Source organism: Misgurnus anguillicaudatus, chromosome 14 (genome assembly GCF_027580225.2).
Source record: "Misgurnus anguillicaudatus chromosome 14, ASM2758022v2, whole genome shotgun sequence".
Classification (NCBI taxonomy): Eukaryota; Metazoa; Chordata; class Actinopteri; order Cypriniformes; family Cobitidae; genus Misgurnus; species Misgurnus anguillicaudatus.
The window spans coordinates 9,263,191-9,287,783 of NC_073350.2; the positions used below are offsets into that span (position 1 = coordinate 9,263,191).

The following is a 24,593-nucleotide window of genomic DNA, read 5'->3' on the forward strand; positions in this document are numbered from 1 at the left end:
CCCAGAATGTCTACACAGCTGTTATGGGACTGTGTATCATCTGGGAACTGTGCCAATATATATGAACTGAATTGAACCTACGGCGGCAGCAGCCGACCCTTGACTGATCTAAACTAAGCAATCGAAATATCAAAAATCCACGTATACAATTCATTCATAGCAAGCAAACAAGCATTTTAAATGTGCTTTTTAACCTAACGTACCCGATGCAGGAGTGGCGTCTCCAAATCGAGCCCGAGTTAAAAAACGAACTCCTCCTGAAGTTACGATTGTCCTTGTGCATCATTTCAAAATGAAACAAAACTTTGGCTTTTCACCAAAGAAACATCTTCAACGAGTGACGGTCTATTCCAAAGCTCAATGGACGTGTACAGGTAAAAGTTGCAGTCAGGTGAAGACCTCAGGGGCCTGACGGAAAGTCTAACATCTCAGTCCGATTTTATGCATCTCCAGACGCGAGGTTTACTCCAGCATGACCGATGCCTTATTATCAAATAAACTTTTTCACCAGAAACTCTTCTGTGAACATTAAAAAATAGAAAACAACAGAGCATCAACCACATTATTACGCTCCCTGGAGAAGCTATTTGGGGCTATGAGGTCCCGTTTAGTTTCCATATTAGTTTCTTTGGCTGAATGTTAGATGGGCGGGAGGAGAAAGCGGAAAAAAGAAAGAGGAGGTACAACTCATTGAGCCTGGAGGGTGGTGTACGGTCACACGCTGCAGTAATGCATACCTACATCTGCGTGTCTGTGTGTTGTGAATAGCCTGCGATGGGTTGCTGTCTGCCAATGGCATCAGAACAGCATGTGAAAGCACACAGCATGAAAGCATAACAACACACTTTCGCAGCGGGTGATGCTCTGACATGCATATGTTGTCGTCTGCACGCTCGATTCGGTGCACTTTTGTCTGATCCGAAATGAATCCGGTCGGGTCATTTTCTCAACACCTGGACGTATTCGATATGCCACAGCGATGTATAATCAAACATAGAGTCGTTCCTGTAGGAACATGTTTGGTTGAACCCGTGCCATCTAACAGGCAGGCCTAAAGCTGTCTGCTTCTCTTATCAAGAAGTTTTCGATTTCCCGAGAGCTTTCTCACAGAGACCGGAATGTACTGGTTGTTTTGAAGGGTTGTTTTATATCAAGCTAACATTTTTATTTATTTATTTATTCACAAAATATACAGTTTTACTCTCTGTTATTAAAAGGAAGGGTTAGTCTGTTTTTTATTATTATACTGAATGTTTGTAACAAAGCAAATCTGGGGCACCATTGATTTCCATACTATTATTTTTCCAGATCTGCTTTTTCCCTTTTTGTATTCAACCACAACACGAGGGCGAGTAAGTGATAACAGCATTTTGGTTTTTGGATGAACTATCCCTTTAACCAAGCGAGTCTCCATTCAGAATCATCTGAATGGTGTTTATCGTACTGTAGAGCAACCCTTGTAGTAAGCGAGCGGCGCATATGTTAGTGAATCTTACTTTCATGTAAACATTTCTGTTGCCCCAACGCACTGAAAAAAGTTCACTTACTCTTCCTGGACTCTGACGTCAAGTTATTTTCCACTCACGGGTCATGACCGTCTTAAGAAATGTTTGAAAACTTTAAGATTAGGGATGCCTGTGTTTTCTTTCTTGTGTGGAGATGTAGTTATGTAAACAGATCTCGACGTCATACAAAGCTTGATTTTAAAATCTGCTTCAAATCCACTATATCCCGGCCTCAGGCCATTTAGAAATACCGGTTTTGTTGTTAGAATCCATTAAGTGTCTGATAAAAATTCATTTACAAGAAAGCATGTCAGATGCACTTTTCTTCATATTCTGTCATTTCCTCTCTAGACATCATTTAGAGGAGATGAGAGTTTATACAGTCTGAGTAATAAACAGCTTATTTGTTCACAAGATGATAAATGTACTCAAAGGTGGCTTTACAGTATTTTATTTTCAGTCTTTGTGAGAAAGATCTTGAGAAGATATGAAAAGTAGGCCTCCTAGCACAGGAGTCGTGTTTCTACAGGAATAACTGTAAAGTATTTCTCATGATTCATCGTTGTGTTATCATATCTTGATAGTTGTGGTTAAATAAAGATCATCAGACATGTTGCCAAATTATTCTTAATTCTGACATGTCACAGCATCAACCCAAGAGAAAGAAAGATCACAGATGGTGATTCTCACGAAATTAGACTTATGAGGTGTCATGAAACATTTTGATTAAAAAAGTAAATGCAAAGTAAGAGTAACAAACATCTCTTCATGTACTATTTTGCACATGATTTCAAATGACATCATACTTTTTTTCCACATTTAATGGGAAATTTTTAATTACCGCAAAGTGTCCATGACTGGATTTGGGTTCTTTGACATGGAAATATTTATATTTAAAAAATAAAAAGCTTCAGTGCATATTATACTATAAACATTTACAGTAAAGAAATATGTGATATTTGGTGATCATTGGTAAATGTAGAGATAATAATAAGGAATATAAATGTGTCCAAGACCAATTTTCTCATCCTCCGCAACAATTTTCAATCATTGTTTTAGCCCTCAAGGAACTAACATTTAAAACAAATAGTTGGAAGGGACATAATTGACTGTGACACTCAAGATGGCTACCAGGTAAGCAGTTCTTATTTTTTCTCTCCAGATAAAAGTTGAAATTTTGTTTGTCATACCCAAACAACTTTTTAGTTCTCATTACCGAAACATGAGTTTGTAAATTCGTATATTTAATGTAATAACATGTTGCGGTAATGATAAATTTTGATAATGATAATCTAAAAATGTAAATAATTCTATAGGAAATATTTTTTAAATCCTCTAAAATCAATGGTTATAGTAAGTTCAGACCTTAATCTCATATGTGCAAAAAAAATTGGCTTCAAGGGCTTTTTAAAAAATCTGATTCTGGCACCTTCTAAGTCTGGATTTCGTGAGAATCACCCAGATGAGAATCTCTTCAATATTTCAGTTGTTTCCCAGAGACAGCAGTGATATCAAATTGAAACTTTCATCTGAAGGTCTGAGCAGATACAGCCCTACTGAAAAATCAAGCTAAACCCAGCTTGGTTTTAGCTGGTAATGCTGTGTAGCAAGCTTGTCTAGCTGTGTTTTGGTCACTTTTTAAGCTGGTTTAGCTGGACTTAGCTGGTCAGGCTGAAAGACCAGCTGACACACCAGCTTGACCAGCTTAGACCAGCTACTGCCACCTCAAAGCAGCTAAAACCAGCTACCAGCTTATGCTGGTCTTTGCTGGATTTTTCACTAAGGAGTAAAGCCCAATTTATACTTCTGCGTCAAGTGTACGGCGTATTCTACAGTTTGGTTTGGGTCAGGTCGGGTCAGCTCACCTCACCTCACTTTGGCTTGGTTAGCTTTTCCATTGAGTTTAGTAACACTTCGGAGTAGGGATGCAGCGATTAACCGGTTTCACTATTAACCGCGCTTTAAAATGTCACGGTTAAGTAACCGTAAAGCCTCCGCTACACCGCGTGTTTTTGTTGCACGCACGCACACACAAACCTGATCCACGAACCACCAAGAGGCGCGTGCGGCATGCGACATGCTCGTTAGCGCACACAAAGCTCCGCGTTCAAAAGAATATGTGCGCGTGACACGTCTCTTGGTTGTTCGTGCATCTGGTGTGTGTGTGTGACAGATGCACGTGTGTGTGTGTGTGTGTGTGTGTGTGTGTGTGACTGCACGGGTGCGTGAAAGAGCCACACTCCACTCGGTCTGTGCAGCATTGAAAGCCTCCTCCTCGCGGATCAAATCCGGGCGGGGCTCCTGGTGGTCTGACTGCATTTAATAACATTGAATTATTTTAACGCGTTAATGATTTATGAACTAATAGCATGAGTTAACACGTTAATGCTGCCAGTCCAAAATGACTCGCAGAACCCAGTCCAGGATGACCCTGTGTTATTATTCGTTTTGAGAGTCTCTTATCATTTTAACTAATACTTCAAACAAATCAAAATAATATACATTTAGTTTTATAATATATTTATAATATATTATAATATATATTCAGTCCAAATATAAAATTACATTTATTCAAAGATCATTAAAATGAATAGCCTGCAGGTTTCAAAAGGCACCTATACTGTTTAAGTCAAAGCCTGCTAGGTTATTATTATTATCATTTGTCCAAGAATTACAGAAACAAACTGAAAATACAAAAGAATTTAGCAATTGTTAAAAAATGTATTCATGTGATTTTTTACATTAATGTTGTAAAATAAATGAGTCCATAATAACCGTACAACCGTGATTATTTATCAGACTATAACCGTACCATCAAAATCTATAATCGTTGCATCCCTACTTCGGAGTGGGAGGGATTATAGGCGTGTCGTTATATTTGCGCTGCCTACTGCTGTGACATCATACAAGTGAGAGCGTCGTTATACATTCCCATACATTCATTTATTTCTCAGTCCGCCACAAAATTAAAATTGCCCACCACATGCGTTTATCACTACCTCTGTCTCACGTGACAGTTTCTATGCAAACACCCGACCCGTGGCGTCAGTCGACGCGCTCCGCTGAGCCTCATTTAAGTTGGATTTAAGCATATATGCGGACGTGCACGTCGCGAATGTGCCGCAACAAACTGCAAGTCTGGAAAAAACTGCTATCGTGTCCCTGATTCTCAACCTGTGGATGTTTTTCATCGCTAAAAGGGAGTTTGGGAACTTATAGCAGAGCACAGATGACAACATGTTTACTCAAGACAGCATGCAGCTAGCATGAAGGTAAAGCTAATCTTTTACATTATAGCGATGACGCTGGTAGTGGCGATTCTCTCAGACCAATCAGTGATCTACAGTGTTTTCGCCTCACATTTTAGTATCAGCTCGGGTCGCTTGGAACCCCAACCGAGGTGGCACTAAAAAAAGTATCGGGTACTACACACTGCACCAAGTGGAAAAGCTCCCAAAAGTAAGCTGATTCAACCCAAACCAAACCGTGGGGTACTATGCAATGGAAAAGCACCAATAGTTGCATACCCTACAAGACGCGCACCTCCCCAAAAATGTAACAACTTGTCAATTCTATGCGGACCAGTGGCGCTGTTATTGGTCTGTCAGATGTCAAAAACATCTGCGATATATTACCATTGCATTTCCTCATATGATTTTCTAATATAGTAAATAAAGCAAAGATGGACCAAGATGAGGAGCGATATTTCACAATTCACAAAAGTTGTCGTATTTGCTGCCATCTCTGCTGATGCTTCTCTTACAACGTATACATTCCCGTTACCACTGCCTACTAGCGGTCTGCATGTCGATGCGGACAACAACGTAGAAATATAAATGAAAACTGACACGTAGCCTACGGCATGGAGGTTACGACGTAGGTCCAATGGAGAAGTATAAATCAGGCTTAAAGGTAGGGTTGCCAACTGTCCCGTATTAGCCGGGATATCCTGTCTTTTGGGCTCAATCGATTTGTCATGTACGGGACCTCCCACGTCCCATTTTTGACCTAACCAGTGACATGGCACCACAAAATGGCGACTTCAATGGGATCCGCTGTGTATTTGGATAAAACGGCTCATTCTAAGGTAATTAAAACATAACGGTTTATTATGTAAGGTCTTTATACACCACTGAAAACATAGTTATGTTAAGGGCTCATTATACATTGCTGAATGCAATAATCTGACTGCTCAGCTCCACTAAAATTACTTATCACTGTAATAGAGAAAAAAAGAGATCAAAGAAATCCCAAAAGAAGGGGATATGTTGTCTTGACAAAGAAGTCTTAAAAATGTCCTGACCTGGAGTTAGTAACAGGGATGAGACATCACCTGAGGCCCATCTGAGATCTAAACCTGAACCCAACAATAGCTTCCTTTTATATTTACCATGTGGTTGTCTTCCTCAGAACTCAATGTTTTGATGCATTATCACTGAAACCCTGCTTAACCTTTAGTCCGGAGGACTGCGCGTGATGTGCAGAGGTGCATGATGTGGATCCAAACAAGGCCCAGTTTTTGTCAGGGAAAGGTTAAATGCTTAAATAAAGCCAAACACTGTTCACACCGAAGCGATTCAGAGTAGATCTGAATATCAGAAGCTTTATAAGAAGTTTAATAACCATGATCAGCTTGTACTTGCAGCGTAAGCAGATGTAGTTCCACCAAGCCTGCAAATATATGTCATGAACTCAATGAAATGGAAATGGGAGAGAGGCCAAAGCATAGTTGCCCGACTGCCATATTCACATGTTAAACACAAGTTGGCTTATTATTGTTAATAAGCACAATGGATCTTTTCCACTGGAAATCTGCAATGCCACGGTGCCAGCAGCAGGTCATCAATGATGCCACAGTGGAGTTCATGGACATTACAGCGTTTTTCGCCCCTCTGAGGTTGTTTGTGAAAGCACAAATGAAAATAATTTTTAGCTGTTTTTAAGGGAACGACAAGACGTTACGGGTGCACTTAACGGATAAACCTAAACTCCTCATTATAATCATCTTCATCATCATCATCATCTTCATAACAGATGGTCTTATATAAATAACATTTCGACACCACCATCTGTACACAACTCTCTGCCATCACGATATCTTAACATAACAGCTCTCAATTCGGCAAAATTTACATAACCTCCTGAACTTTTTGTACAAACTTTTGCACAAATATTTTATTATAAGTAATGCCTCAATTCATACAGCATGCTGTGTAGAAGTTTGACATTTGCTGTTTTGAATTGGATTTCAGATTTCTGATTGCAGACAGATAAAAAATAATGAATAGGAGGGAACCGGGCCATTTTTAAGGACCAGAATTGACATCAGAGCCCCAGAGACTTGGAGCTACTGTACAGGTTCTTTTGACTTTGTCAGTAACCGCCCAGAACACAATAGCATAAAGCCGTTTGTTTAAAACAACTCAGGTTTTGGCATTATGGCAGCAGATTTTGCGCAGGTATGCATTAAATTTTCTTTAAAAAACATAGATTGGGGTACACCCAAGGGGCAACCTTTTGATCTCTCTTGTAAAACCATCACGGAAATTACTGGCTCCAAAAGGGAGTAAATCCAATAGACCCCTCCAGGTCTGGTCTGGTCAGCTAATTTCGCCCTTTATGATAATTGTGAGGGGGGTGAAGCTCAAAAGCCTCTAAAAGAAGCACTTGTTAACTACAGAAGAGTCAAGTTTTAAATAGGAAAAAAAATCGAAACTTTTTGGATTTACACTTTAAAAAATATTGGGTTGTTTTTAACCCAGGGCCAGGCTTTTGCACAATTCAGAATTGAATTGAAAATGACTCCTAAATTCCAATTCAATTCTTGAATTTGAATTGAATTTGAATTGACGTCAAAAACAGGATCTAGAATTACAATTCGAATTTGAATTAAAGGAAGCAGAATTGCAATTCAATAGAAATTCAAAGAAATTCATATACATATTATACAGTAAGTAGCTTTCCGTATATGTCAGATATGATTGCATTACATAATCTATAAATTATATTAGTTTGAACTACTTGTACAGATTACATTAACAGAAAATGTTTTCCCCCAGCAATTAATGTTCAAAACTCTAGTCACATAACAAATAATTAAGTTAGATTTTTTTTGTAATTGTAATTTTGTGGAACACGATTGAACATGACTTCATTTCCCAGAATGTTTTACTTCAACCAAGTATTTAAAATGGTTTCCAAACAATTTTCCAAAGTAACTTTCCTAACACTGAATGTATGTGAGTTTTGTTTGTGTCACGATCGGGAACACAAGTAAGGACACAAACGCAGGGTTCACACGAAAGGGTAACATTTAATATAAATAACATGAAATGAAACACGAGGAACAACACGGGCAGGTAAGAACAATGACTGGAACACTGGAAACAAACATGACATCGGCGACAATCATCCGGCACGTGCACATACAACAGGCAGGGGTATATATACAAACAGACTAACGATACACAGGTGTGATGAGGCAGGTAATTAATTAACAAGAGTCCAGGTGACGACAATCGGAATAGACACAAAACATAACACGGATTTCACCGTGACATTACCCTCCCCTTAATGAGTGGCTACCAGACACTCAAAACAAAACAAACTGGAAGTCTGGTAGGGTGGATCCAGGGGAGGGATGGAGGGCTTGGAGGCCACGACGGAGCCGGCGGAAACCAGGGCGAAACCGGCAGGGCAGGAAGCCGGGGCATGGCCGGGAGAACCGGAGTGGCCATCCCAGGTACCGACTCTGAAGACTCCACCCTCCTGGGAACCGACGGGGATCTGGTCGTCCTGGGAGTCGACTCCCACCATCCCGGGGAAAGGGGCTCCTCCACGGTGGCGACCACCCCGGGGAAAAATCGAGCGTGGCGTCCGTTCTCGAGCCCCAAATCGAGCATAGTGGTGGACCTCCCAGGAACCGACCCAGACGAATCACCGGAACCGATACGATCCCCAGAACCCGGCTCATGTTTCCCAGCAACCACCCCGGGGAATGAATCGGGCGTGGTGATGGCTAACTCGAGCCCGGTCTGGAGTTCTGGGTGTTCCCTCCTTGAACCCGCTGCGTCCTTCACTGGCCGGATGATTCTGTCAAGACCGGGAACGGGAGCAAGGACACAAACGCAGGGTTCACACGAAAGGGTAACATTTAATATAAATAACATGAAATGAAACACGAGGAACAACACGGGCAGGTAAGAACAATGACTGGAACACTGGAAACAAACATGACATCAGCGACAATCATCCGGCAAGTGCACATACAACAGGGGTATATATACAAACAGACTAACGATACACAGGTGTGATGAGGCAGGTAATTAATTAACAAGAATCCAGGTTAGGCAACAAAACATGACACGGATTTCACCGTGACAGTTTGTGGAATTTCTTTGAATTGCCATGAATTTAATTCCACTTCCTGTCATTCCAATTCCAACGTCCTGTAGGGCGGAGTCAATTCAATTCAAATTCCAATTCATGAATTGAATGGAGGCCAATTCTGAATTGTGCACAAGCCTGCCCAGGGCTGGCTAACTAATGGACTATTTTAACCAGAAATGTATTCTGTCCAATAGTTACCCAGCCCTGGGTTAAAAACAACCCAATATGTTTTAGAGTGTATGCTAATGGTCTAATGAGATTGAATGGATTGTGCTAAGCTATGCTAAAAGTGGTACCGCCAGACCCGGAGATCAGCTGAATGGATTCCAAAACTGTAAAAATCAAATATTTACCTCTAGGGGAGCTAGAACATGAGCATATTTTCAAAAAAGTGGAGTGTACGTTTAAAGCTTTGGGTCACAGACAATAATTTAGTGTCCTGCTAGAATGAAACAAATGTGTTTCCAGTTACACCCAAACAGAAAATGTTAATCTTAAACACATTCTTTAATCCCTGACCAGCATTCAAGTCTAAAATTAAACATGTGTGCAAAAGCGAGTCACAAACACTCAAAGACACCTGTTTATATTTACATATTTGTACTTTTCTTCACTCTCTTTCTCGTGCTCTTACAATGGTTTATCATCCCTAGTAGGAAAAATAAGCCGATAATTTGTTTTTGAGAACAGGTGGACGATGTCATGAAGAACTGTGGCCGGCCCATTTGTTTAGTACCATTAAGCCATCTGCTATCATCGTGAGCCACGCTGCGTTTGTCCCATCCCCCTCTGATAAATCTGGATTTTGTCCCAGTGTGCAACTGATGATATGCTGACCCTTACCGCGCAAATGCGGTAAAAGCTTTTAGCATCATTTCAATTAGCAGATATCAGAAGCACATCTCCAGCCTTGCTAACACTACTGCATTCATCATCTGCATCATTATAAATCATGTCTGACCTGCGTCCGATCGGCCAACCTACTGTGAAGAAAATGACATAGGAGGGTACAGACCCTGATGAAAACAGCCTCAATGATTGGTAATAAGTGTCTAATCAGAAATTTACCCCCTAGTGGAAAAAAAAGAAAAAACCCTCTGCTGATGAGACAATAATGTATGCATAGCAGCATTAATATATTTATTTGTACTATGATGTCTTTTCATGTTCTAGTAGTAAAGTAACAATCTTCGAAAACATAAGGCCATGCCGAAAGAGGAATTCCTTAAAGGTAGAGTCTATGATTTGGGAAAACTAACTTTAACCTAATAGCATTGATGGCATATCAAAAGCCACGCCTCCTTCAAAACACACAAAATTAAAACTTTATAGTAGGTTCAGAAGGAAAGTAAGGTACTTGCTGTTTGCCTGCCATTCTCAAATCATACCATTCGAGTAAAAGTAAAAAAGTATGCAATAAAAAGAATACTGAATTAGTGAGTTACTAGTTACTCTGCTATATATTTACACTCACCTACAGGATTATTATGAACCCCATACAGTGTTTGACACTCTTTCGTCTTCAGAACTGCTTTAATTCTACTTGGCATTGATTCAACAAGGTGCTGAAAGCATTCTTAAGAAATGTTGGCCCATATTGATAGGATAGCATCTTGCAGTTGATGGAGATTTGTGGGATGCACATCCAGAGCACGAAGCTCCCGTTCCACCACATCCCAAAGATGCTCTATTGGGTTGAGATCTGGTGACTGTGGGGGCCATTTTAGTACAGTGAACTCACTGTAATGTTTAAAAAATTAAAATGAGAAATCAAATTTAAATTACTAAACATAAATTCATAAAGAAGGAAAACAAATTTGTTAAATTTTGGTAATAGTTGGTACTATTAAATTGATAAATGGTTCATTGCTTCTATAATTAATCTACAGTAAAAATAATTGTTTTGAAGTGAAATGGCATCTGATTAAGGAAACCAAATAAATATGTACGGTACAATGCAATAATCCCTAATAATAAATAAACATAGATAATGTTAAAAAACTAATAATAATAATAATCTAAACTATTACATGAAATGCAGAAGGCATTTCGCAGTGGGACGAGTCCTAACTAAATACGGAAAAGAATATTTCATTATGCACAAATTATAAAAACATTTAAATAATTTTAAACAAATAATTGTTTAATGACTAAATTGTATAATATTTAGTCATTAAACAATAATGAAAAATATTATAAAAAATATTAGTGCACATCGGCTGAAGATCATTAACCTAAACAAGCTTCTGCTACAAATTCAAGTCATTCTATAGGTGACATTTCAGCACTTGACAAACGGATAGCGACTCGTAAGTAGCACTTAAAACCCAGCTGCGAGCGATCGTTTAACGTGCATCTTTGGGAAACGCACGTAAATGAACAACGAATGTTCGTTAAGTAGCTTGTAGAAAGAGCTCTTAAGAGCTAAGTTCAATCGTTATCGGGAAACCCGGCCCTGGACCACACCCCTAAATGCATTGAAGCAACTGCCATGTGATTGGTTGACTAGATAATTGCATTAATGAGAAATTGAACAGGTGTTCCCAGGGGCGAATTTTTCATCTAAATGTTGGGGGGGACAATAAACATACAATTTTTCAAGAACAATTTTTGAAGGGGACACCAATAATACAGGCAAAATTGTACTTGCAAGGAAATGTGTACAGATAGAAAACGTTTCTCTTTCTCTATGAACGGACTGCAGAGTGGAAAGAGTAATAAAATATTCTACTTAAGTAAAAGTAAAGTTACTGGTCTAAAAATCTACTCAAGTAAAACTAAAAAGTAAGTCATTTTAATTTTACTCAGAGTTAAAGTTACTTTTTTACAGCGGGGAGAGGTGGAGGGTTGAAAAAACAAGACAATATAAATCTCAAACTAGTTGTTTTTTATTGTAGGAAGATCTTTACAATTAAAGTGCAATAACAAAAAGTCAATCAAATAAAAAGCTTTTTTATATAACTAAGAAACATTTATGGAATTTTTTTATGATTTTTACAGGTGAGTTATGCACTTTTGAAGCAAAAATAATATGAGGTCAGCAGCAGCTAGTAAATACAATCACTATAGTAAGGTTGTAATTGATGTATTGGTGGTGACATACATTATTTTATTTATTATTTTTTCTATACCTAGTTTAAATGAGCATATAATGAGATGAGTGCCATATACTTTTATCCTTTACACGTTTATTGTATTCTAGCTTCCCAGACCTGTGTACCTGAAGTCTTTCAATCTCTCTCTCTCCCGCTCTCTCTCTCTCTTTGCAATGTCTAATGACCTGCGCATTCTCGAGGACGTTCTTAAGTTGTGTTTTACTTAACGCGAAGCTGCTAGACCTCGGAAGATAATGCGCATGTATTAAAAACGCGTCATGCAAATTAGCGGTAAAAAAACGGTGAAATTCCGTTTTCAAGAGCATGAATCCTGCCTGAATGAAACAATCGCTTTGCGTCAATGGCCAGGGGTTTCTTTCATAAGAATTGAATTGAGGGTCTGCATTAGTCCGCGCCTGTCTCGTCCCTCTCCATGGCTCTTTTTGCGCGTTCCCTGCCCATCAATCAATCATCCGTGGCGCGTCTTTATCACCTTGCTTTTTAATTTTTTTTACTCAGTACGGATATGATTTAAAATGTAGCAAAGGTCAATACTTTAAACAAAACATACTCAAGAAAAAGTAAAAGTACAGATTTTAAAAACTACTCAAAAAAGTAAAAGTACACAAAAAAACTACTCAATTACAGTAACGTGAGTAAATGTAATTTGTTACTTTCCACCCCTGCATGAATGCATAAAAATGTTTGTTTATCTGCTTCTGTTCTCATAAAACAAAATATGTTCATGTTTATATGTCCAAATAGTCCAGTTTAAAAACATATGAGGATAAACTGATAAGTGATGGGAAACGTTGTTTTGTAGGTATATAGCATAACACGTTGGCTCCGTACACTTCTCTACCACCGGACTGTGTGTCGGTGGTGAGGTAAAAGGGGCGCTGGCAGTGGACCAAACGACTGTGAGGCAAGGGAGTGGGGAATCCAAATGTTTAAAATAGTGCTGGGCAAAGATTAATCGCATACAAAATAAAAGGGATTTTTTGCATAATATATGTGCGTGTACTGTGTCTAATTATTGTGTATATTTAACCACACACACATTCATATATTCATTTCAGAATTGTTTTACTTATATATATATTTTTTTCATTTATTTTTAACATAGAATATATAAAAATAAATAAATATATATATAAACATTTAAATGTTTCTTAAATACATACATGAATTTGTGTGTATTTATTTATACATAATAATTACACACAGCACATACTCATATATTATGCAAAAAATCACTTTTATTTTGTATGCAATAAATCACGGTTAATCTTTGCCCAGCAGTAGTTTAAAACTTTTTTTGTTGTTGCTCCGTTTGCATTTGTATTGTTTTACTTCTTTCACAACTATTTTAAGTATAGACCGTTTCAGCAGTAACAACATAAACAAGCGGCTGCACGTAACTTCCGGTAAACTCCGCTAATAATAAATAACAACAAAGTCCTTTAAACGTAGTTTATTTATATAACAAGCAAAAAAACAACACATAGATTACCTTGGAAACCAAAACATTTGTTATTTTCGATTAGGCATTTGTTCAAAAGATCAGTTTAGCAACTAGTCAGACCTTAAAAAAAACGAAACCGGAAGTAAGGTTAGGATCCAGACGTGTATCACGTGCGTCCGATGAAACCGTCTATTAGAAATCATTAAATTATTTTCAATACACATATTTGAATGATATTTTAGGGGGGACAACCCTCAGATTGGGGGGCGATTTCCGCTATGGGTGTTCCTAATAATCCTTTAGGCAAGCATTTTTATGAAATTAACTCTAGTCTTAATGTTGATGTTTACAGCTTATCTTAAATATCAGTAAACCGACAAAGTTTTGCATTCACTTTGCATATTAAAATTATCTAAACTCAGATAAATGGTGTGAGGACATCGACAGTGTACATTTATATAAAATACAATGATTTTAGACAAAACTCATGTTTTCGCATGTTGTGAATCTCATGTCACGTTTGTGTTGTGAGAAGCACTTACATCATACAGTACAGGATTCAGCCAATCAGATGTCAATCATCAATGGATTTTCTTCATTCTGTGCTTTAAGTGTATACAGTATTTCTGGAGGTTGCACACGTTTCACTGTGTCTGATGACAAACAGGTTGCGCGTATAAAATGGCGGGTAAACGTTTTGCTTGTAGTAAAAATATATAGTAAATTCATATCCATGTCATCCAACACTCTTTATGTTCTGTTGTGTGTTTCTTGATATGAGTGATAACGTAACAGACCATTCAGTTTTGTGGAGATTACACAAAGAAGAATAGATGGATTTGTATAATAACAAAACCTTCCTGCACACACACTGCCGTCTCATTTTCTGCTAGAAACACATTAAGAAGTGCATTTTCTAGATTAGGGGGGCTTTAAGTAAATGTAACAAAGTTAATGTAGTGCGTTCCTTATTACCTCTACCATTCAGACTGAATGCAATGACTGAATTAACATTTTATGGTCCTATGCCTTCCACAGACTATAAAATACATTTATATCTCTTAACACAGTGATTGTTATCAGGATATGAGACTTTAGACCAAGTAATGTTTTTGAAGAGAATTATCCGTCACACCTTTAATGTCATAGGTTGATTTTATCCATATATAAATAGACCACATGACATCGATTTTTACATTTTAGACCCAATCTTTCACATGCTCCAGAAAGTAATTTATGTCTGATTATGTTTCATTCATTCATACATTGCATCAACATGGATCACCAGGCATCTCTGCCCTGGGCTTCCACGTCCTTTATGTGTCATTAAGCAGTACAATTATGTGACTATTGTTATTGTTTAATCATTGATCATTCATGCACTGTGTACAAACTTTAGCTTTAAACACTGAACCAATAGGGTGAATTAAGTGTAATTGGAACATGAGGTCAAACGGGACAGTATGACTATACAGAGTTGATTTTCTCGCCTGATGATTGAAAATAAAACCTTTTTGTGACACCACATAATCAAAATTGCATGCACACGTTGGTGTGACATCACATATGTGGGCGGGGCAAGCATCAAACAGAAAGTTGACCCTGGAACACATTCATTACACTGGTCAGTAAAGCCTGATTTATAGTCGTGTGTAAGCTCTACGCCATAGGTTATCCGTAGCCTGTGCTTAGCTCTGCGTAGCCTGACGTGCACCTCGCAAATTTTTTAACAGCGCGTCAGTTCTAAACGGACCGTAAGCGCTGTGATTGGTCCACCAGAACCCCTCCCGTCAGTTAAAAAAAACTGCTTCATGGGTATTTCCGTTTGCGACGGTGAAAACAAAGATAAGCCAATTTAAGGAGTAATTTAACTCAAACTGCAACAAAAGTCGCTGTTCATTTACTTCCATCATTGCTTGTCTTCTCAAATCATACACAACAAGTTGCTGTTTCTTCTTCGTTTGTGGATTAACCTGCTAAGCTTCTTCTTCTTTGACGGTCGCGCTGCTACTGTGGTTACACGCATGGATACTGCCTACCAGCGGTCTCCACGATTGTGTGCTCGTCGACGCAGACGACGACGCAAAAGTATAAATGAAAAACCGACGCGGAACCTACGCCGTCGCGGCTATGCCGTAGGACCCACGCACAACTATAACGAGCCCTTAAAGGCGGAGTCCACGATGTTTGAAAGCCAATGTTGATATTTGAAATCACCTAAACAAACACGCCCCTACCCCAATAGAATCTGGACCTTCTGTTGATAGACCCGCCTCACACATACGCAACCCGGCAAGGATGTCGGTTAGTAGACACGCTCCTTACTGCTGATTGGCTATAAGTGTGTTTTAGTAGTCGGCCCGTCTCCTTTTCCAAAGCGTTTTGCAAACATCGTGGACTCCGCCTTTAACTGAGGTGCCAAATCAGTATTACTATAATCTAGCATAGGTTATTATTTTATGCACTTTATATTATTACAGTTGTAGACTATTTGAAAGGGACAGCTCACCCTAAGGAACATTTTGTCATTACTTACTCATCCGCATGTCAAGCAAACTCATGATTTTTTCCACAATCATGTGAAACATTCTTGTTTTGTATTTTACCCAGGACAACATGGAGTGAGAAAAATGATCATATTTTGAATTTGAGTGAATTATTTTCTCTAACATTACACATGCAGTCCAATGATAATGTTATGTAAGATTTTGATATGAATCACAAATCCATGAGTAACAGTTGCTGGTGGTATTATTGTGGAAAATAATCACAATCAGCATAACAAACACACCTGAGCTCCGCAGCTCAAAGAGACATCTGTGTTTGTGTGTTTGTTTGTGTGTGTGTGCGCGCGCGTGTTTCTATAAACTTGCAGAATGCTGTTGAAAATCACCGTAACCGGATTTCTGCATGTCTGAGATATACACAACAGATGGCAGATTGAGCTGAAACATGGAGAGTTTATACTCATTAGACACGACACATATACACATATTATAATTCGGAGAAAAAAGACCTGAATACCTAAAATCCATCTTTCTGATGATCACTGGCAGTCATAAAGGACCTTGGAGAAACACAGCAGCAGTACAGAGCATGAAAATAACATGCAGAAAAACTGAACGTGTGTTGCAGAAATCAACACTTGAAGTACATTGTAGCATCTATAAGGAAGGACAGCCTTCATGCTTTCAATATAGAACTAGGCACTGCTATACAGACACCGCTACTTCTCAAACATTATAAACAACAACATGAACAACACTTGCACTTTTTTTGCTACCTCAAAGTGCAAAATAATTGAATAATTTATTTTAAAAACCTGGAAGAAACGGTACAGTTTAAGCCTCAACTTGCAGCACTGACACACTCCCCACATTCTTTCTCAAAAAGAAATTTAACTGTCGTAAAGCTGATCTCGTAGTAAATACCTCTCTTCTCACATGCATTTTTTCAGAGTCTCTAAAAATGTCAGTTGTTAAAGTGATATTCCAGCCACATATCAAATTACCCCATGATTTACTCATCCTCAACCAATCCGAGCTACATATGTCAATCATCTTTCAGACGAGCAGATTTGTAGTTAATTTAGTAAATGTCCTTGCTCTTCCAAGCATATAATGGTAGCAAATCGGGATCAGGGAACAACTATAGACTTTAATCCCCGAAAAGTGCATCTATGCTACACAGAAGTAATCCACACGGCTCCAAGGGGTTAATAAAGGTCTTCTGCAGATAATTGATCCTACTGTGTAAAAAAAAATATCCATATTTCAAACTTTATAAAATGTAATAACTAGCTTTCGGTAACGACGCCATCTTGAAATCACACATTTTCTGTGAGAGTTTTCAGCGCAGCGAGCATTAGTTGACGGGTACAATGCGCAGTGAATCACGTTCAAGATGCCGTTGTTACCGGAAGCTAGTTATTATAGTTTAAAATATGGATTTTTTTCTTACAATATTGCATCAGTTACACATAAAAGACCTTTAATAACCCATTGCAGCCTTGTGGATTACTTTTGTGAAGCATAAATGCAGTTTTTTGGGCTTCAAAGTCTCGAAATTGTTCCCTCATCCCTGTTTTCTCCCAATATAAGCTTGGAAATGTATCTTGGATTGCTTGAGGGTGAGTAAATCTTGATATTTGGCTGGAATATCGCTTTAAGTCTCCTCTAAAAAGGAGCAAGACAAAACCACTTAGCAACTACAGACCATCTCAAATCTTCCTTTTATAGGCAAGAAGGTTGTTTTCAATCAACTAAACAAATTCTTAGACTCAAAAGGCTACCTGGACAATTTTCAATCTGGTTCCGTCAGCATCACAGCACAGAGACAGTGCTCATAAAGATAATAAGTTTGACTGTAGATCACATCATATTCTTACAAAGACTGGAAAAAATGGGTAGGGCTCTCTGGAATGGTCCTCAAATGGTTTAAGTCATACCTAAAAGGAAGGGGTTACTTATATATACCTATAAATCTGATTGGACTGTACATGTGGAGTCCCACATGGTTCGATCCTTGCACCGCTTCTGTTTAATCTGTATATGCTCCCACTTAAGCCTAGCCTGGTCAAAACCAGACCATTCTCAGTAGTAACTGAGTTATGGTCTGGCAAAGCTTTAAAGACAAATAATTTCCAAAGGGGCGTCACCAACAGACATCTCTCAAATGCCTCTGTGTCCAATTGGATAGAACTAAAACCAATTACAGCGATGAAGGAGATGACATATGCAGAGCTATATCAGACTTTCGCAGGATCCAGTCGGTAAGACAGCAATAACATCTTTTTTTAGATATGAAGTTTTTGAGTGTTGTTCTTTGCTCTGGTTTTAACGAAAAGGAAAAGTTTAAATCGCTTAAAACAGACAGGATAGCTGATTCGAATGAGTGATGTTCCATGCCGGCATCCATCTTTGAATGTACAAAATCTGCTTCACCGTCTCTGCGCTGTCGTCATCGTGTAAAGCTCGCACCAACGTTTCTGATTGGTGCCGCGATTTCTCGGCATTAGAAATTTGCTTGAATGGCCTCTTTGCCAGACTACTTGCAGAGTAAATATAAATATAAATAATAACTTTGAATGCATTAAAAAACTGAACTTGTGGGACCGCACCGCATGCAACACGCTGGCCAGAAGTGATGTATTTCATTGTTTGCAACTTAATGTGTCCAAAACAGAATGTATGTTTTTTCCTAAGTCAAATAGTATTAATAAAGAGTCGGATCTCTATAATTTTAGGTTTACTAGAGACTATATGTCATTTTAGGCAGCAAAGATGTATATGCATTCGATGATCATCTCCCATATGACATTTTGTTTAAGAACTTGGTCCCAGGCAAGTTCAATGACTCTAAAACCACTAGAGTCCTTCCTTGTATAAACATACACTTACATATTTGATAAGAAATCTGTATATTTTCATAATTGTTTAATCCTTAAAACATATTATTTGTTGAGTTGGGATAATCACTCAAAAAAACAAATGGTGCTAAATAGCACTAAAGGTTCATTGGTTCGTAATCACAGGGGAACCATTTTTAGTGACATATAGCACCTATGTAGTACCTGTAGCACCATATAGTGCTTTTTAGAACCATATCTGGTGCTATAGTGGTGCTATATCACCCCCGGATGGTTCTTCATAGGTGCTTTATTATTTAACTTTTTTTTAGAGTGTATGATTAAGTTTGCAAAAGTTTGCCTTATGAATAAGATCATTCATGGTTTATCTGCTCCCCCTCTTAGCAATTTAGTTATTAGAACATCTGCCCATCGTCCTACATGAGGTGTGTTAAGAGGTGACCGCATTATTCCTTTGAGACAGGGTCATTTTAGTCAGTCAGCCTTTTCTGTTAAAGCTGCACGACAATGGAATACAATTCCAATGAATATAAGAGACTGTAAGTATTATGATTCATTTAACATTCAGTTAAAGAAATGGCTAACTAGAATTCTAGAACATAAAAATTTGGGAGATGTTTGCTAGCGGCACCGCTATTAATATGCTTTTATTTTAATCTGCCTTTTAGGGTGACTTATACCATTCTGTCCATGGACAACAGATGAAAAATAGCCTTTGGCTAATTCTGGTGCATTTACAGAAATGTTTTATTAATGTGCCTGATAACTAAATAAATAAAAGTAAAGAAAAAATTTGTGTTTTTTGTTTGTTTATTGTTTCTTTCATTTGCATTAATTAATTAATTAATTTATTTCACTATAATGAATATTAGACTGAAGGCTCTGGAATGAGTTTCTCTCCTGTGTTGACAGGTGACACGGATTTATGACTAAACTAAAATTTCATTACGACTATCAATGGGGGGTGAAGTCTGAATGTCGTGTACAGTGGAAAGACGACTTTAGCCAAATAATGAAAAAGAACCAAATTGCTTACCACATTTATGCAGATAACACAAAGATCTATACTTAGCCCCAATGACTACAGCTCCATTGACTCACTATGCCAGTGCATTGATGACATTAACAGTTGGATGTGTCAAAACTTCCAAGTCATTGTATTTGGACACAAAGATGAAACTCTCAAGGTTTTGCTGGTTTTAGCTGTTGTGTTCAGTATTGTAGCCAAAGGTTAGTGGTGTTAATACTGTTGAAATCCTTCAATCTAACTATGAGCTTTAGTAATTGTGAGAGTTGCCTCAGTAAACACCAGTAGTGATTGGCCAATCCTCAGCTCAACATCTGGCATGATGGCTTAGCTAAACATTGTTCTGTTTGCTCTAAACTGCACACAGAATGAGTTCTGCACCTTTTACACAAGCCTGAACGTTAATTGTTTTTAATGCAAACAAACCCTATAGTCACCCTACAGGTAAGAACACACCAAACCAACGCTAATAAATTAACGCAGACTGTGAGGTCAGCTCACATTGCCCACGTGCTGGATTTCTGGGTCCAAAGTGCCCTGACACAGCAAACGGATGGCCGTCAAGTTACACGCCTGTTCTGCACCTGCGTGAGATAACCTCCCGTACCAGGAGGTGGCAGTAGTTGGTGTTCATAAATTAAAACGAGATAACCTAAAGAGCTAGTGAAAACACAAAGCAGCGTTCGCTTACCAGTTGCACACAAATCTTGTTAAGCACAAGATTAAAGCTTGCTTGCTTCGTTACATCTGTTTTTCATCTTGTGCACTGGTTGGCTATGCTGAACAACCAATCAGAATGGTCCGTGATGGTACGTAAGTTAAACGACACTCAAAACCTGCTCAACCGCCGCCCATCGGCTTATGGTATAGTACATAGCTTAAAGGGATTTTTTTAAGTGATTTCATTGCTAAAACGTTATTTTGTGTATTTGGTATTATACAATGTGTTTGCGTGGTTTATGGTTAAAAACACATTATTTTCCACATACCGTACATTTTTGCAGCTCCAGACGGATTTTGTACAAAACTTAATGATTTGAAAAGCTCTGTGTCACTGATTGGCCAGCTAATCTGTACTTTGTGATTGGTCTGAATACCTCTGACGTCAGCCGGAAATATGACGCTCTTTACCATGTTTGAAAGATTCACTCACAATTATGGCTGCACGATTCGCGCTAAAATGTGAATCACGATTTTTTTCCATGGGAATTGAGATCCCGATTCTCTGAAACGATTCTCATATTTTTAACAACAAAAAAACTTTACTGCACTCAAGTAACAAAAATGTGCTACACCAGACTTTTAGTTATAATAAAGTGTCTTCAAAGTCTCTTTTCCTTATTTTAGAAGATAAGTAACTTAAAATGTGTTTATTGTGTAATTGTACAAAAAAAGAACAGCTGCTACTTATTTTAATCAAACTGGTCAACCTTAAAACTTTAGAAACGTTTCTCAATCTGAAGGCTGCAGCCTTCCGGAGGTCGCATTTCTAAGCTGCATATGTCACGGTCTTCAAGACAGTCTTATTTCAGAATATTAACAATTATAAAGTTGATTATTATTCTTAGTTAATCATAAATTGTTGTAATACGTTTATGACTTGCGAATGTAATGCTCAGTTAAGTTAAACCAGGCTCGATGATGTATGCAGCCTGCATATGCGACCTACAGAGGCTGCAGACTTCCGATTGAAAAACGGCCAGAGGTAATTTATTTCCTTGCCTTTTTTCGGAACCAATATTGTTGTATCGTCACTCTCTCCATCGCCATCAGGATTTTCTGCAATGGAGCACGTTTTACGTTTAATCAAGTAAATCGATGTGTTTAGGTTTACCGCTTTGTTCCACGCCGCAAATGAGGAGAAGGGAGGAAAGAAACGATCAGGTCTGATTGGTAAATGAATAGGTTTGATTTTACACTGCGTAAGTGTAAGCAAATTTAACTTACATAACATCTGGATTGTTGTAATGTAAATACCTGAACGCAGTATCTGAATACAGGGAAATACTGTACATGCAAGAGAATCACGATCATTTACAAAGAGGATCGCGTGTATGTGTGAATCGAGATCGTGGTTCTTTTTTCGATTAATCGTGCAGCCCTAGTCACAATGCAATGCTAACATGAGTTAACTTACAGCCGGGAGGAATTATGATAAAGTCGGTCTTTACAACATCACCAATCCCAGAAAGTAAACTGTTGCCTACAATCTGTGTGTTTGTTGTAGTCCAAGAAAAGAGATTTACGCTGGAGACAATAACTCATGTCATCATTTACTTTGGGGTTTGTACCTTTTGTGTGCACGCTTACCAAATCTATATCCCTAATTTAACAGGAAGATCACACCGGTGCGATTGGGACTATTTGCCTGAGGCATCGTAAGACCTCAATATATTGTCAGGTGCCGCAGGTATTAATTTTGTGGTGTCGACTACTGGCACCTGCAGACTTGTATTTATTAGCAAAAAAATCAATACTTTTCTACTAAAGAATAAAGTCATCTACATCTTTGATGGGTTAAATTAACAGCAGATTTTCATTTTTGAGTGAACTATCCCTTTAAGAACTCTTACTGTACTCTATAACCTTTAGAATAATTATGGGATTGCAATCTGATTTCTTATGAAAGTACTGGGATGGCAGGTGCTCCTATATGAGAGTCTGAGAGCTACAAAATATCAGTTCAGTCACCACGATGCAATTATGGACCTTAAAAATAGAGTCACATATGTCCAGACGCCAATATGGCTTCAGGCGTCATTTTTAAGATCTGAGATCAAAGCTTTGAAGAAATCCACAGGGTACAGAGAATCGTCAGGTGGACACAAGCAGAAGAGATACAGTATTGCTGGCGTGCGTAACTGTTTGTGGTAAAAGGCTGGGGTTATGGACAGAATTAATGCTCTAATAATATTGCCGTGTTTTCGGGTCAAGTGAACTGGCCTCAGTGACCAGACGGTGCTTAGAGATTTGGTCGTGACATGTGTTGGTCATCACTTTCCTCGTGGTCTGTGGAGACGGGGAGAGGCGTGTGGCAAAGGCGGCCTGACCTAACTCTCCTCTGAAAAGAGAAATGGGTTTCATTTCACAGATGAAGCACCATGTGGCGGGCAGAGGGCGAGATCGGAGGGCGTAAGCCGTGCTGCCGGAGACAGCTGGCAAACGCTCGGTCAGTGTCCCCGGAAACATCCGTTACGAATTAGAAAAGCCTTTAAAACAATTCATGGCCATAATTTGGATTCGCGTAACGTATTTTCAGCAATGGAAATATCTGGCCACTTGACAAAATTGAGCAATCATTTTAAAAACCCTTCACCTTATTCAAATTAGATCTGGGTTATTCTTTGATAAATATGACAGGAGGAGAGTTCAGGTGCTCAAGCGTCTGTAAGTGTGTACTGTATGCACACCAAAGTGTAATTTAACATCACTGACATCTCCGAATCCGTCTTAATGTCCCCTCTCACATTCATTCTGAGAAATAAAAGGTCAAAACTGAAAAGTTGCACGGCAGAGCTGTCAGCACAAAACATTAATTCAGATCAAATAGCATGACGCAGGGAAATTATCCTAATTCGTTCAGATTCTTTGACTAAAGGCTTCATAACAGTTTAATCTGACTTTTATTTAGGTGTCCTGTAGAGGCATTTTGCTACAGTTACATAAATTGCTATTTTAAGATAGCAAAATTTAATAGTCAATCTCAAATACCACATGTAATGTAGGGCCCTATAATTTCCGCGATCACAGAATCGCGGACGGAATCGCGGAAGTAGCTAATTAACACGGAATCTAGTATTAACACGGAATTTTGCAAAATTTTACATATTTTGAATAAAATTATGTTTTTGTGTGGGAGACGAACGTATGTCTGGGGGAAATGCATTTAAAATATAATCATCTGCATCATGGCGCCGCTCTCTGTCTCTCTTTCACTCGCACATGCAAAGAGCTGCGTGCTCATGCTGTCCTAAGTCAGATCACTATCCTGTGTATGTTTGTAAAGTTATATGCATTTCAAGCGATTGTGTATAAAATATGGATTGCGTTCCGCTAGATTGATGTGTTTAAGGCACTTCTGAAGGCACCACTGCTTTGACACCTTGTTGTAGCCCCCTGCAACAACACTAAACAATGCATTGAATTGTGTGTGTGCGCGAGCGCATGTGTGTGTGTAAATGCATCTTTTATAGTCATTAAGTAATCCTGTTATCCAGTTTTTCCCCAAATCATTTACATTTAATCATTAACATTAAAGGCACACTCTTTTTATGACTAAAATAACAGTAAAGGGTAAAAAATTTAATTGCCAAAAATTAAAACGGATAAAACGGAATTTGCAAAAATTAAAACGGAGAAAACGGAATTTGGGAAAAAATAAAACGGAATTTGGAAAAAAATAAAAAGGATTTTATAGGGCCCTAATGTCACACATTTCAGAGAAAGAAAAAAACACACACAAGGTGAGTCTGGATTTCCAAATGGTCAAATGGTTTGGGCTCAGTTACAGTTTAAAGTTGTGTAGGCCTACTTAAAGTCCCTATGAAATCAAAACTGACTATTCTTATCTTTTAATGCAATATTGTAGCGTTTATTATAAACAGTTTATCTGTGTGGGTCATTACTGTTGAATAAATTCATTTGCCATCATAAAATGTCATCAAAATCTGAAAATGTACTTCCGCCCCCTTGTGGTGAACTTTCTCTGATGATGTCAGCTTGGGCAGGGCATCCATTAATCCCG

General features: G+C 38.4%; 1 protein-coding gene and 1 long non-coding RNA gene across 7 annotated transcripts in view; one reads left to right on the forward strand and one right to left on the reverse strand.

Moving 5' to 3' along the window:
• The window catches only part of LOC129427296 (uncharacterized), an 81,725-nt gene extending 74,859 nt beyond the window's left edge, over positions 1–6,866 (forward strand). The window contains exon 4 of one of the 2 annotated variants that reach the window (XR_012373138.1): positions 6,758–6,866. This is a non-coding gene — a long non-coding RNA (uncharacterized lncRNA). The remainder of the gene's footprint in view (positions 1–6,757) is intronic. The other variant, XR_012373139.1, reaches the window with a different exon arrangement.
• pde4cb (phosphodiesterase 4C, cAMP-specific b) overlaps positions 1–24,593 on the reverse strand; it is a 115,805-nt gene that overhangs the window by 52,920 nt on the left and 38,292 nt on the right. The window contains exon 1 of one of the 5 annotated variants that reach the window (XM_073875834.1): positions 204–636. The exons of the other annotated variants lie outside the window; for them this stretch is intronic. Within the exon in view, the coding sequence (XP_073731935.1) occupies positions 204–286 (83 nt within the window). The 5' untranslated portion in view covers positions 287–636. Of the gene's footprint in view, positions 1–203; positions 637–24,593 lie in introns of those variants that run through there. 5 annotated transcript variants of the gene reach the window in all.